Source organism: Cheilinus undulatus, linkage group 14, assembly GCF_018320785.1.
Source record: "Cheilinus undulatus linkage group 14, ASM1832078v1, whole genome shotgun sequence".
NCBI classification, from domain to species: Eukaryota; Metazoa; Chordata; class Actinopteri; order Labriformes; family Labridae; genus Cheilinus; species Cheilinus undulatus.
This window is the reverse complement of record NC_054878.1, coordinates 26,165,350-26,178,808: the sequence shown is the minus strand read 5'-3', so window position 1 is coordinate 26,178,808 and position 13,459 is coordinate 26,165,350. Positions and strand designations below refer to the sequence as shown.

At 37.2% G+C, this 13,459-nt stretch overlaps 1 protein-coding gene across 2 annotated transcripts; it reads right to left on the bottom strand.

Annotated features, from left to right (window-relative positions):
- Positions 1-3,666: 3,666 nt before the first annotated feature.
- Positions 3,667-13,459, bottom strand: LOC121520891 (phospholipase ABHD3-like). Of its 2 annotated transcripts, none has more exons than XM_041804453.1 (9): positions 13,056-13,459; positions 10,900-11,060; positions 10,624-10,806; positions 10,162-10,207; positions 7,142-7,254; positions 6,857-7,030; positions 6,729-6,777; positions 6,476-6,641; positions 3,667-5,373 (listed from the first exon to the last, which is right to left on the bottom strand). In XM_041804453.1, the coding sequence occupies exons 1-9, from the start codon at positions 13,173-13,175 to the stop codon at positions 5,168-5,170; spliced, it is 1,218 nt and encodes a 405-aa protein (XP_041660387.1). In that variant the 5' UTR covers positions 13,176-13,459; the 3' UTR covers positions 3,667-5,167. The 2 variants fall into 2 exon arrangements, with proteins under 2 accessions (XP_041660387.1, XP_041660388.1); XM_041804454.1 differs by having other exon boundaries at positions 13,310-13,459.

Here is a 13,459-nt window from a genome sequence, read left to right as displayed (position 1 = left end):
TAAGTGTGTGTACTACTGACATATTCAAAACTGTCCAAGAACCAAGTGTTGAAGAAAGAGCACTTCCATAGCAGATAAGATACCATTAGCAGGCTAGAGTGCTAGCTAACATTAGCATCCGCTAGCTAACATGTCACTAGCAACAGCAGCACAAGCATTAGACATTTAAGGGGAAATAAATGCATTTTCTTTGGAGGAAAAATGTTCCAATAAAATACAAGTTAAATGTATTGAAAAGTAGGTGAAACCTTGCTGCAGTGGCCAGGCTCCTTGCACTGTTTGGTGCATGTCTTCCCCGCTCTCTCTCTCTCTCTCTCTCTCTCTCTCTCCATGTTTTCTGTTTCTCCTCATCTGTCCAAAAAAATCTTCAAATCTCAATTTTTTGCCACTTTTTGCTTATTTTTTGCAAATTTTATCACATTTTTGCCACTTCTAAACAATTTCTGCTACTTTTAAAACCCGATTTTGCCAACTTTTCCATCATGTTTTGCCATTATTAACCTATTCTAGCCATTTTTAACCCATTTTATATTTGTTTCTTACAAAAGGGATTTGAACCCATTTATAAGAAGGCTATCTACCACACAAATGAATGAAGAAAATATACTTGCATCTTTGGTAAGAGTGGTTATTTTTCAGGTTAAAGCTCTCCCTTTTATCCACTTATTGGAAAATATTGAGAACCACTGCCTTAGATAATGCTTCCTAGTGTACAACACAAGGAAGTGCACATTTTACAGATGATTGGGTTCTGATGGTCAAATGACTTGTTCTACTTTAAGAACCCATTTTCTTTACTGTTTCTGCCAATTTTTCCCATATTTTTCTTCCACTTTTAAACTATTTTTGCAACTTTTGACTTATTTTTGCTACTTTTTTGACATATTTTCAGTCCTTTAGATGCCACATTTTCATTACTTTAGACACTTTTGCCCTTTAACCTGTTGTTGCCATTTTGACCCATTTTTGCCACTTTTTTGTCTATTTTTGCCCCATTCAACTAACCTTTTGCCTCTCTTACCCCAATTCTGCCACCCTGTAACCACTTTGCACCACTTCTAGCCATCCATATTTGCCACTTTTTGCCAATTTTTGCCTATTTTTAACTGCTTTTTACCTTTTTGTCCATTTTTGCCTTTTTGCCTTTCTTAGCCAATTTTTACCTGTTATCCAATTTTTGCCGCTCTATAACAATGTTTTGTCTTTTTTTCCAACAAATCTTTGCCAGTTTTAACCCATTTTGCCCACTTACAGCTTTTTTGCCTTAACGTTATTTCAGTCCCTTCTACTTTATTCGCTGGCATCCTGGCATTTGTGCACATGATAGCTTAGCTTTATAGTCTGACATGACCTTCCAGATAGTTTTGTTCAATGTGCCCATCTACATTGTTAACATCAGCAGAAAAAAGAAATTCTGTTTTAAGAAAAGGGGTTTGCATTTCTAAAAAGGCTATTTCATAATACAAAGTAAATAAAGTTTATTTATTTGCTGCTTTAATAAGACTAATTATTATTCAATTTAAATATAAAATATGGTTATCACAGCTTAAGTTTACAATGGAACTTGATTTTCCTGACCTTCATGGGCCCTCAATTTGGCTGGGCCCCAGGAAGCTCTCCCTTTTATCCTCCCTTATTGGCTGACCTGCCTGTAGTCATTGGGAGAAGCAAAAATCTTGTCAGATTTTTGCCATTTCGTAGATTGGAAAATGTTTTTGGGGAATTACTAAGACAGACCAGGACTAATGCAAAAAATAAGTAGAGAAGTTGGCATCTGGAAGGTAGCAGTCTATATTTTGAGAAATATTTGATTTAAAAAACATATTAGCAGTCAAACTAAGCTAATTCAGCTTTTGTTATTTTTTGTTGTTGTTTGTATGTTCAATAACACATAATTTATCTAATCATGCCCTCTAATTTGTCACTTAACTGCGTAAATATATTTCAAAAGGCCAAGACAACCCAACAGCACTTCACATCAACTGATAAATCACGATAAATTTCATATCATAGTGATTCATCTGATTAATCATATCCAGTTGATATATAACTCGTCATAGCCTGTTTGCTAGTTAGCTTGCTCACCTATACACTGCCATATGGTCTCTCCAAAATCCACCACAAAAGTTCAACTTTTTCAACATACTCTCTACACATTTCAGACAAAAATAACTTTGGTTTGACTTGCCTCTGTAACCATATGTATTTGGAAACAGAGCATAACCCTTGTCATTTCTGTTAAATGAAAAACGGTTAAGATTAGTGCTGTGTAGGCCTACTGAACTGAAATATACTGTAGTTAAGTAAACTAACAGAGGTGGACTCTGTGATTTGAGACACACTGTGTGTCTCTGAATGCTCTTTTATTGACCATAATTCCTTGGTAGTCCTTTTCCTCAGATAACACAACCAAATGGGGTAACCGGTAGATAAAAATGTTGGTTATCTTACAGATTTTTTACATTTCTGTGCTTTATGTTTACTGGAGATAACAGACAATGAACAATTTGAAAGGGCATCCTCTAACATTTCAAAGAGAATACATAGCATCATCTGTTAGCCACCAACACCTACCTAGCTATAATGAATAAGCTACACATTATACCTTAGTGTTCAAACTTATAGTAGCTAATAGCCTAATAGTAAAGAAGAGGTCAACTGCTAGTTAGCTTGTCTTACTATAGCTAAGAGGCTATGTTATTTAAAAAGTAATAGTTTTATTAGCAATCGAACGTTTACAAAAGCTAATCAAGTTTACTGTCAAGGATGTTGTCAAGCTACCAGTTAGCCTGTCTAAGCTTCTAAGCAGTCAAATGCTACTTTTTCTTGTTTAACTGTAGTAGGTGTAATTTTAAAAATCACATGTTTAAAATGGAAGCATGGATGAATGTATCTGAAGATTTTCACATTCCATTAAATTTATTGTTGATAATTAACCGATGAAAAAGTTTGTAACATTACCATAATTTACTGGAAAACAGCTGTACATCGTTACACTAGCGTTTAAAGCTTCTGAACCTGAGAACGACAGAAGAACATGGCTGCCATGTGAAACATTTACATAGAAATGGTGAATTGTGCATGCAACACACACAACCTTGGTGTTATTGAAAACTGCTGTAAAAGAACCCCTCAGGTAGCCTACTCAGTTTTGTGAACATGCTGTCTTTCTTCTGAGTTACATTCATAAAACTGGCAGCTGAAGTTGAATGAAACAGTCAAAGCTTAGGGCGATGAGGGCAACAAGGACAACTCCTGGGTTTTATCTCCAGGAGCTACAAAAGTGCCTACTTCACTGAGTTTGTTTCCATATGCCAGTGGATGTTTTCCAGGCAGCAGCGTCATTAAATAGATCTAAATGAGGCTGAAGGGTTAGCATTGTGACAGAGGGTGCAAGCCTTTATTGTTCACAGTTAATTATTGATATGCCGTCTGGTTAATCAACGACATAAATGACCCCATAGCTCAGAGATTAAAACCAGTTTCAGCTGTTAAACCAAAGGGGACTCAGTGATAGGCTGAGCATTTTCCACTAAGGGAAAACAATCACATGGTAACATGATGACTGATGATGCTGACTTTATCCTGCAGAAATCTCACAGCTACAATCAGTTTGATCAATCAAAGATGCAAAGATCAGTCCACACAAAGGTTTGCATTGTTGACATTGTTTATTTCAAGTGCCAATCAAAAAGAAAAGTTATAACTGATACTTCATAATTCCCAAAGTCCTTTAAGAGGTAACCGGTATTGCAATAACACTATGATGGTGGTTACAGCTGAAACAGAGGCAAAAAAATGATATATAAAATCAAAAAAGGCAAGTAAACAACTGCAACCATACAGTTAAAATAGAAATTAGCACGTACTACTTTCATAGTGGTATTATCATGTCTTGAATCGCAGCTGAAAAATGTAACCCTTCAAAATAAAATAAACAAAGCTTCTGGAAATAGATAACATCAAAATTAAAATACCTTGTCTAAGATGAAAAATGGACGTTTGTTATATAATCAGCAAACTGTTGTGATTTAAAAACACCTTTAAAAAAATCAGCTAATGTCATCAATATCTGAAAGATATTTAGTGCATTACATAGTATTACTTAGAGCTAATATAAGTGCTTCAATTCAAGACAAATACCTCCAAAACATCTAATAATCAACATGTGATTTGAAAATGGCATCAGATAAAATAAATAATGTGCATCAATAACCACTTAATGTTTAAATTATAGGCAGGAGGTAGAAAAATCAAGTCAACACTGAAATGTTAAGAAAAGTCGGCTCAGTTTGAATGTTTGATGATTTGTGAAATATTTTGCATACATTACAGCCAGCTTACATCAAAAGCATTAACAGGCATAAAATAATTTCTAAGCTGTTTTATTTATATTTTTCTAATAAAATCCCTCTCAGTATTGATAAATATTTCTTTCAGACCTTTGCATCATAAACATATTCCTGCTGTGTGGGTGTTTTCAGGTTAAGATTGACAGCTCTAACAACTGAAATGTTCACAGGATTACATCAGAGAATTGTATGTACAGAAAGAAATTATGCAACATGGTGAATGCAATCCTTTAAGGCATGGTACACACGTCAAGGAAAATAAGTCTTGCAAACTAAAGTAGCAAATGAGGTGACACAAACAGTAACCCACTGTTCTTAAGTTTCTAATCTGTTTATTTTTTCTTTAAAATATTCTTTAAATACTTAAAAATCTAAGCACCAATTTCAAGCAAGTAACTAATGGTTTTGTGAAGTTAGGACGGCAAGCGATTTACATTGCACTCACAATTAATGTAAAACTAGTCTATGTCTATATTTCTACCACGATTTATTAACTTTTTACGTGATTTAGCTGCAAGATTTCAGTGAGTTCTTAACTTCTTTACACCTTTGATTGCTCATTAAAGACATCCTGAGAGGGTGAGGAGGTAGATTAGCTTAGCTGCAGTGAGGTTGAATGATTGTACAATACAGTTGGTCATTCTCTGTGCAAATGTTTCTGTGGTAAGCTGACGGCATGCAAAGCTGAGCAATGCATTTTGTGTTGTTGCATTTCATTGCATTTTGTAGTCATGATGCCAGTGTCTTCTAATTCTCTGCAGCCATGTAGCAGTCATTCTTTTTATCTTATCATGAAACCATGAGGGATGAAGTGATCAGCTCAGCTTCTCCTCCTTAATGCCACAGGCTGTTACGATTTCCTTCGGGTGTTCAAAGACGGCTTGGACAAACTGACCGAAAACACGCTCCATGTAGTTTTCCCCACGGGGGAATAAACCCTGCAGGAAGGCGATGTGCCCGCCATGGGCCGTCAACAGCAGAGCGACATTTGGCAGGCTCTGCACGATGGTCAGGGGAAAGGCTGTGAGGGAAGGAAGAAAAATACAATCATAGTTAGTTATAGAACAAGATGCAGCAGATTATATGACATCATCTAGGGAGTTAGCCACGCCCCCAAGTTCAGTTGGCCCTGCCCACTTGGAGGAAAGTTCCACCCTCTGAATCACTGAGTTTGTCAAACTTTTTTCACATTTTGCAGGGGGAGTCACAAAAAGAAAATAAAAAATAACATTAATGATCATGTCTTTCTTTTAAATGAATTTTTGGTTAATATCTAGGAAACAGAAAAAAACTCTTCTTGAATTTAATCAAAGTGGGATTGCTAAATTGTTTAGGAAAGTCAAAGTATGTCTAATTTACCAAGACAAGGAAGCAGATTTAGATTTTTTAACCTGAGCCCTTACAAATCAAAAATAAACAGTAGGACCACAGACCATTTGATCATTAAGGCTGTGATTAAACCTCGTTTCATAATGTCACGTTTCCATTCAGATGCACCTTTCTTAAATTCCTGATAGTTCAGACAGGCAGAGAGCAGTGCTGATTTCACACCTCATGTGCATCATTATCTAGTCGGCTGTCTATTTAAGCTGCAAGATTTCCAGTCTCTCCCTCTGCTCCGCCATTTCTAGCTTTGCTCTGCATCAGTTCTGCAATTTTGCTTTCAACCCCACCATCACACCAGGATCAACCTGTACGCTCTGACAGGGGATTTCAGATACTATCTCATCACTCCTCACATCTGCACGGAAAATAAATCTGTGACAAGCGATCAAGTCGGAACCCAGACGGCAAACATACAAAAAGAGCTTGCTCTGGTGTCTTATTGGTCAAATTGAAGGAAAAAAAGTTCATGTACGGATATAATAGCAAGTATCCATAAATCGGTTTAAGAGCAAAGATGGTACATGGTAAGTCCAGGGACTCTTTAATGCACATTCACTTTTTCATTATTGATGAAATACAGAAACTTAAAGTTTAAAGTGTAACAGGTGGTACATGGTAAGTCCAGGGACTCTTTAATGCACATTCACTTTTTCATTATTGATGAAATACAGAAACTTAAAGTTTAAAGTGTAACAGGTCTGAAAAGGTGTTCATGTTCTCTCCTGTGGAGCACTCACCGTTCTGGGGAGAGAAGGGATCATCAGCAGCATTGAGACACAAGATGGGTACGGCTGTGTTTGGGAGTTTTCTGTCGGGGCTAGCATCATGGTAGTACTCAGAGCATGACTTATAACCGAAGAGTAAAGAGGTGAAGCGTTCATCAAACTCTCGGATAGTCCGTGCCTACAACAGCACAATTAAAATACATGAAAATAGAGTAAAAAACAACCAAACAAGGAAAGAAAAGCCAAACTATAAGAAGGAGGATACCTTCAGCACATAGTCCACATCCACCACTTTCTCCAGGATCTTTCTGTGCCTGTTAAAACAGATCTTTGTTAACAAGCTCAAATTGTTCAACTTTATTCAGGATTTCATAGAGCCACAACTTCTCTGACCTGGTGACTGCACGACACAGGCCGTTGGTGAGGTATTTGTTGAAAAGCAGCCAGTTGAGTGGTTCTTCCATTGAAGCAGAGGATTTGTGTGCATCCCAGGGGACAGAGATGGTTAAACCTGCCACCATACCTGACTCTGTGCGCATTCGACCCAGGTAGTTTAACAACAGCATTCTTAGGAGGGTCAAAAGATAGAAAAAACAGAAAGAGATCCCAATAATTGGAAAAAAGCAACTAAAAGATACATTTGACAGTACTTGGAAATCACATTAACCGCCAACTCACCCTCCCAAAGACACACCAGCACCAAGCACAGGGGCATGTGGGTAAAGTCCTTTGACATGCTGCACTACGCGCTCAAGATCTGAAGTGTTGGCAGCGCAGTAAGTAACAGGCGTCTGAAGCAAGCGGAGAGACGAAGAAGCATTACATGCAGCTATAATGTCTTTTGACTGTTTTACTATCACCAGGGCCAGAGGAAATGTGGTTTCATCTGTCTATCCATCTTTTGGGCATTCTTGTGAATGCAACACCAAAAGAAAGCTTTGAGAGGTCTTTAACTTCAAACAAAGGTCAAGGTCATGGAGCCTCATCTTCATCCCTTGCCTCTGTGCACGATATATTATGAGTGATTTGAGGATTTTCTTCAAGCTCAAGAACTAAATCCATTTTGGAGGTACAAGGCCAAAAGCCAACCCAGCCCTTTCTTTTTCTTCCATTCTTTTTTGAGAGAGTTACTCAAACCGAAGTAAAGAGCACACGTGCAGAGGACTTTTCTCAGATTTGGATTCATTTGGGTTCCAGAGGGTATTTATGGTTAGAAATAGTCAAGTGTAACAAGCTTTGTCACACTTAGAATTTTTTCTTATTGAACTTGAAACAGATTTGCCGTTGATAAATATTTCTTTATCTCTCCCAAAGAGGGGAATAAACGTGATCCAAAGGAAGATTGTCAGATTTGTTTTTATTCACTGCTAATCATATGGAATCAGAAAAAAGTAGGACTTCCACATGATGGATATATGCCTCTGTGAGGTACGCAATTGCTGGGGAGTAAAAGTACAGTAATATGTGAAGAAGAAAAGCTGGTTTGGTTTTTGACTTTATACTACATCTGCTCAATTTTAGCAAAAATCACAATTGTTCAATTAATCAATTAATGTACAATTTCTGACAAAAAAATCTCTTTAGTGTCAAAGGGAAAACAGATTTCTACAAAATGATGTCAGTTAAATAAAAATATGTAAGGTAAAACAAGTGACTGCATAAATATTCACCTTCTTCAGAGTGACTGGCCTATTTTAACAGAGGTCCAGCCAACTGGCGCTAGTAGTCTCACAATTAGTAAAATGGGGATCCCCTGAGTTAGTGAATGTGTCTCAAGTGATGTAGAACAAAGACACCTGTGTCTGGAAGGTCCAGTCACTGGTTGATCAGTATTCATGGCTACCATTGCACCATTACCATTACAAAAAAACTCCAATGCACTGAACATCCCACAGAGTCCAGTTAAATCCATCATCAAGAAACAGAAGGAATATGGCACGTGTAGACCTGCCAAGATCAGGCTGTCTTCACAAACTGAGTGACTGTGCAAGAAGGAGACTAGTGAGAGAGACCACCGAGACACCTATGACTACTCTGAAGGAGTTTCAAGCTTCAGCGGCTGAAATGAGAGAGACTCTGCATACGACTGTTGCCCACGTTCTTCATCAGTCAACGCTTGATGAGAGAGTGGAAAAGAGAAAGCCTCTGTTGAAGAAAAGTCATATTAAATATAGATTAGAGTTCACCAAAAGGCATGCAAGAGAGGGGAAGGAAGTTCTTTGGTATGATGAGACCACAAAAGGACCATCTTCACCGTGAAGCACAGTGGTGGCAGCATTATGCTGTGGGGATGCTTCTTGTCAGCTGGCCCTGGAAGGCTTTTAAAGGCAGTGGGTAAAATGAATGTGGGAAAATATAGGAAAATCCTGGAGGCTAATCTTATTCAGCCTGCAAGAGAATCACAGCTCAGGAGAAGATTTCTTTTCCAGCAAGACAATGACCCAAAGAATACAGAGAAACCACAGAAAAGGTTTAAGGGCATCAAGGTGAATGTTCTGGAGTGGCTGAGTCAAAGCCCGGACCTCAATCTAATGGAGAATATGTGGCTGGACTTAGAAAGGGCATTTCACTCTAGATCCCTGTGCAATCAGACAGAGTTTGAGAGTTTTGCAAAGAAGAATGGAGTAAATTTGCAGAGTCTACATATTCAAGCCTGATTGAGACTTTTCTACACAGATTCAGTGCTGTGATTGTAGCCAAAGGTGCATCTACCAAATACTGGCTTGAAGGGGCTGACCATGTATTTTACATCCATAATTTATTTAATCGAAATTATTTAGAAGTCTGTTTTTAACTTTGACATTAAATAGTTTTTTTTTTGTCATTTTTTTGTCAAAAAAGCCAAAGTATGTTGGCCGTGATTAATTTATAATATAAAAAAAGGGTAAAACATCGGGGCTTTTTACAGGCTTTTTACAAATTATAAAATAGATTTGTCATTTTAGCTTTCCAGGGAAGCCACAAGAATGGAACAATTCTGCAAGCTATTTTGCATTATACCATGTCAAACTCCTCAAAACCAGAGGTACCATAGGACTTAGTTTGTTATCCTTTTTGTCAACCAATGGCTGCCTTTCTCTCACCCTCTTCAGCTCTTTTAGTTACAAGGCATGTGGCACAGTGATTGTTTAATCTCGATTATCCAGGTTTCATGACCCTGGGATGCTAAAATTATTGTTCAAATTGAAACATGTTTAATTGCCTAGCATTACCTTGCACTTCAAATATTTATTCAGTTTATCCCTCAGTCAGAGTGGACATCTCTGCAAAGTTTGAAGAAAATCCCTTAATGCATTTTTGAGATATCCCATTCAAAGGAAAGGTGAACATGACATCAAAAACCCTCATTCATGAGTCAGAAAGGCCCAAACGGATGGTAAGATGGACAAACAACCTGAAAATATAGAAACGCTGGCCCTGAATATTGTGGGCACAGATCCATAATGATCAGTTAAAACATTTAAGCTTCTGAATGAGACACTGCTCTGATAAAAATCAACCAAGAATGCAAAAACATGTATCATAGAAGATAAACATACCAGGGTCAATCTACATGTTACATAGATTAAATTTGCTACATCAAAGGGTTAAACACCCTGCAGCAAACAAGCACACTTAAGCAACAAAACTAAGTCTAAAAAGATATGAGTTAAAAAGACATTTGAAGAGATGAGAATTCGTAATTAATTTTTACTTACCAGTAACTCCTCTCCACCAACGCCTCGGTTGTTGAAGACCACACATCTGGAAAAACACATCAAAAACTTTAACCTTTAAATCCATCAGGATAAACTGTTTAGAAATCTTGGATGTGTCATTTCATTGTGATTTTGCTCAGTGAGATACAACCCAAATTCCCAAAAAGTTGGGGCGCTGTGTAAAATGTAAATAAAACAGAATGCAATGATTTGCAAATCTCATAAACCCATTACTGAGATGTTGATACTGAGATATTTTACCACTTCATGAAAAATATTAGCTCATTATAAATTTGATGGCAGCAACTCATCTCCAAAAAAGCAGGGACAGGGTTATGTTTACCATTGTGTAGCCCCCCTCTTCCTTTAACAACAGTCTGTAAACATCTGGGACTAGTGGGGCTGATGTTTTTAGGAATTTGGGTTGTAACACAACATCAATAAAAACAGGAGAGCACTGACCTATAGCCGCGGCAGGTGGCCTGTCTGATGGCATGGAGCACGTAAGATTGTTGGCTGTTTCCTGTCAGGCCTGGGAGGATCAACACTGTGGGACGGGTGGAGGAGTCTGGGTAGGTGGCACTGGTCCTGTTGTCCACCCAGTCCAGAGAGATCTGACCCCCATCAACGGTACGGATGAGCTCACTGAGGAATGAAAGGATGGCTATGAGTAAATAAATGAGCAAATAAATTATGGTTCTAAAAGTTTCTAGGTTATAGATTAAGAGCTCAGCCTACTTGCGGTAAGTGACAGGGGGTCTGGACTTCAGAAGGGCACAGACCAGGGTTTGAAACCGACCCCCCCAGCACCATGGAGTGGGACTGAAGCGCTCAGCCACTACAGGACAGTGCTTGTGGAGGAACGCACTGAAAGCCTTACTGGAAACCAGAGCTGGTGTCTGTGAGGAGGAGAGATTAAATAAAGAGTTATAAAAACACAGAAGCCTTAAAGTTAACTCAGGTGACGGACAAAAGAATGCATGCAAAACCAGACAGGTGAGGAAGAGGGGCAAACATCAGGAGAGGAATGCAGATGGGTGTGTTCTTGCAGCCACATTCATGTGGTATAAACGATGCAACAGAAACACCAATTTATATAGGGGTTGAAATGACGCTTGAATGTTTGCATAATGTGTAGAGCATTACATCTCTGCTGCAAAAAATGTATTAACCTGGTATTCTGACACATTTCAAGTTAAAGAAGTATTGCAGCTTCTGCTATTTGAAAATTGCAATGAGACTTATTGCTTAATTTAGATTAATTTCCCAGCCTTAACCAAGATTAATTTATTGACAGGTGGAAAATTAATTGCAACAATAGTAATGCTGATGGAAAAAAACATTTCAAGTCATGAACAAAGCATATATATGTCAAATATTTGTAGACTCAAGCCTTTCAAATGTTAATAATTGATGTCTTTATTCTTCATTGTAACTTGAAGATCTTTTGATTATGGATGATTGAAGGCATCACACTAGGCTTTAGAAAACTGTTATTGACAATCTAGAAGTTTGTTATAAATTCCTGTTGAGTTTTCAAATTGAAGTTTTATCATGTTGCTAAACTAGAGTTGTTCATATGATATGTTTAGTTAGCAAGTTAGTTAGTAGGACTGTCAAGATTAATCTAATTAATTGCAATTAATCCTTTTCAATCCATAGCATGTTCTTTTTTCCATGGTTAATTTTATGTCATTATATTTCATCTAAATGCAGGTCTGTATCCAAACAGGAATTCAATTACCTTAAGTTTAATTCCAGTTAATTTTATGTCATAATCTTCTATTTACTTTTAAATGCAGGTCTGTATCCAAACAAGAAGTAAAATATCCCTAGATTAATGTTGTAGCCAAATCCAAAATTACCAAAAAAAAAGGTTTAATGTGAAAGAAGGGATTTTTAAAATTTGACTTTAAAAAAGAGTGCAATTGATGATTATTCCTTTTCAATCCATAACATTTTCCTTTTTTGTGGTCAATTTTATGTCATAATCTTCTATCCACCTACAAATGCAGGTCTGTATATAAAACAGGAAGTGAACTATCTTTGGTTTAATACAGTAGAAAAATCCAAAATGGCAAAAAAAAGGTTTGAAATACAAAATGGTGGAATTTTAAAATGTGACTTTAAAAAAAGACTGTGAGTTATGATTATTCCTTTTCAATCCATAGCACATTCCTTTCTCAGTGGTTAATTTTATGTCATAATCTTCTATCACCTATAAATTCAGGTTTGTATCCAAACTGGAAGTCAGTTAACCTTTTGTAAATACAGTAAACAAATCCAAGATGACAGAAAAACATATAAAATATAAAATAGTGGAATTTTAAAATATGAGGGTGTGATTAATTGCAATTAACTACAATCATTCTAAGATTAATTGGGATCAAAAATTTTGATCTTTTGTCAGCCCTTAACACTTAGTTATTGAATAGCTTATATTTTACATTAAAGTACATGGGGTGGCTGACACTTCATAATAATTAAAAAAAAATTACATGTATTTTTATGTAGTTCATGATTAGGGTTTTGCTGGTGTGCAAAAGAAAAATTCATGCAAAATCACCAAGTCAAAGGCATTCGGTGTGGTGTCATGAAGAATAATGAAAAAATACACAGGAGAATGAGACAGAATATAAATAAAATCAACCTATTCTTTTAAAAGGCAGAAATAGAAATAAAAATAAAACAAAACCGGCTGTTATCACAAACGAACTAAATTCAGCATGGAATAAAATGTAGTCAAATGTAATACAATAAAACAATAAACCTCATATATATAAAAAAAAGGTAAGAAAATAAAGAAATAGAAGCACAGGCAGCATTAAAACGCCCACAAAGACGTGAGTGAAGTACAGTTAACATTACCGCTTGCCTTGACCGCAGTGACTGACCTGACACTGGCGGCCCCACAGATAGTACAGTGCGGCCGTGAGGGAGCAGATGAACACCGTGTAAGGTCTGGAAACAGACTCCCAGTATGTTCTCCATAACTCCAAATGTGCTAAAAACATGTCTATTATCTATGTAGCTACAGCAGAGAGCATACAAGAGCTAACCTGGTCACTAGTAAAGAAAAGGACTCGTTAACCGGCACAACAGGACAGACAACTAACAGAGAGAGGTGAATTAATGTCCGACAACCTGCCTTCATCACCACCAGCTAACGTTACTGATGTGTTACTGTAGGGACTCCTCTACTTCGGCGTTATCTTCAGAAGGTGGTGCCTCCTGGTTGACAGATGATGACAGTAGATCGTACGTTAAACTAGGAACAGCCTACACTGCTGTCAAAGTC

Excerpts from the sequence above, each read along its gene's own strand:
- LOC121520891 (XM_041804453.1), bottom strand. The coding sequence starts at position 13,175 with ATGTTTTTAGCACATTTGGAGTTATGGAGAACATACTGGGAGTCTGTT. Across the intron at positions 11,061-13,055 it reads TGTGGGGCCGCCAGTGTCAG|ACACCAGCTCTGGTTTCCAG; the intron begins GTCAGTCACTGC and ends TCCTCCTCACAG. Across the intron at positions 7,255-10,161 it reads TTGGTGGAGAGGAGTTACTG|ACGCCTGTTACTTACTGCGC; the intron begins GTAAGTAAAAAT and ends CGCTTGCTTCAG.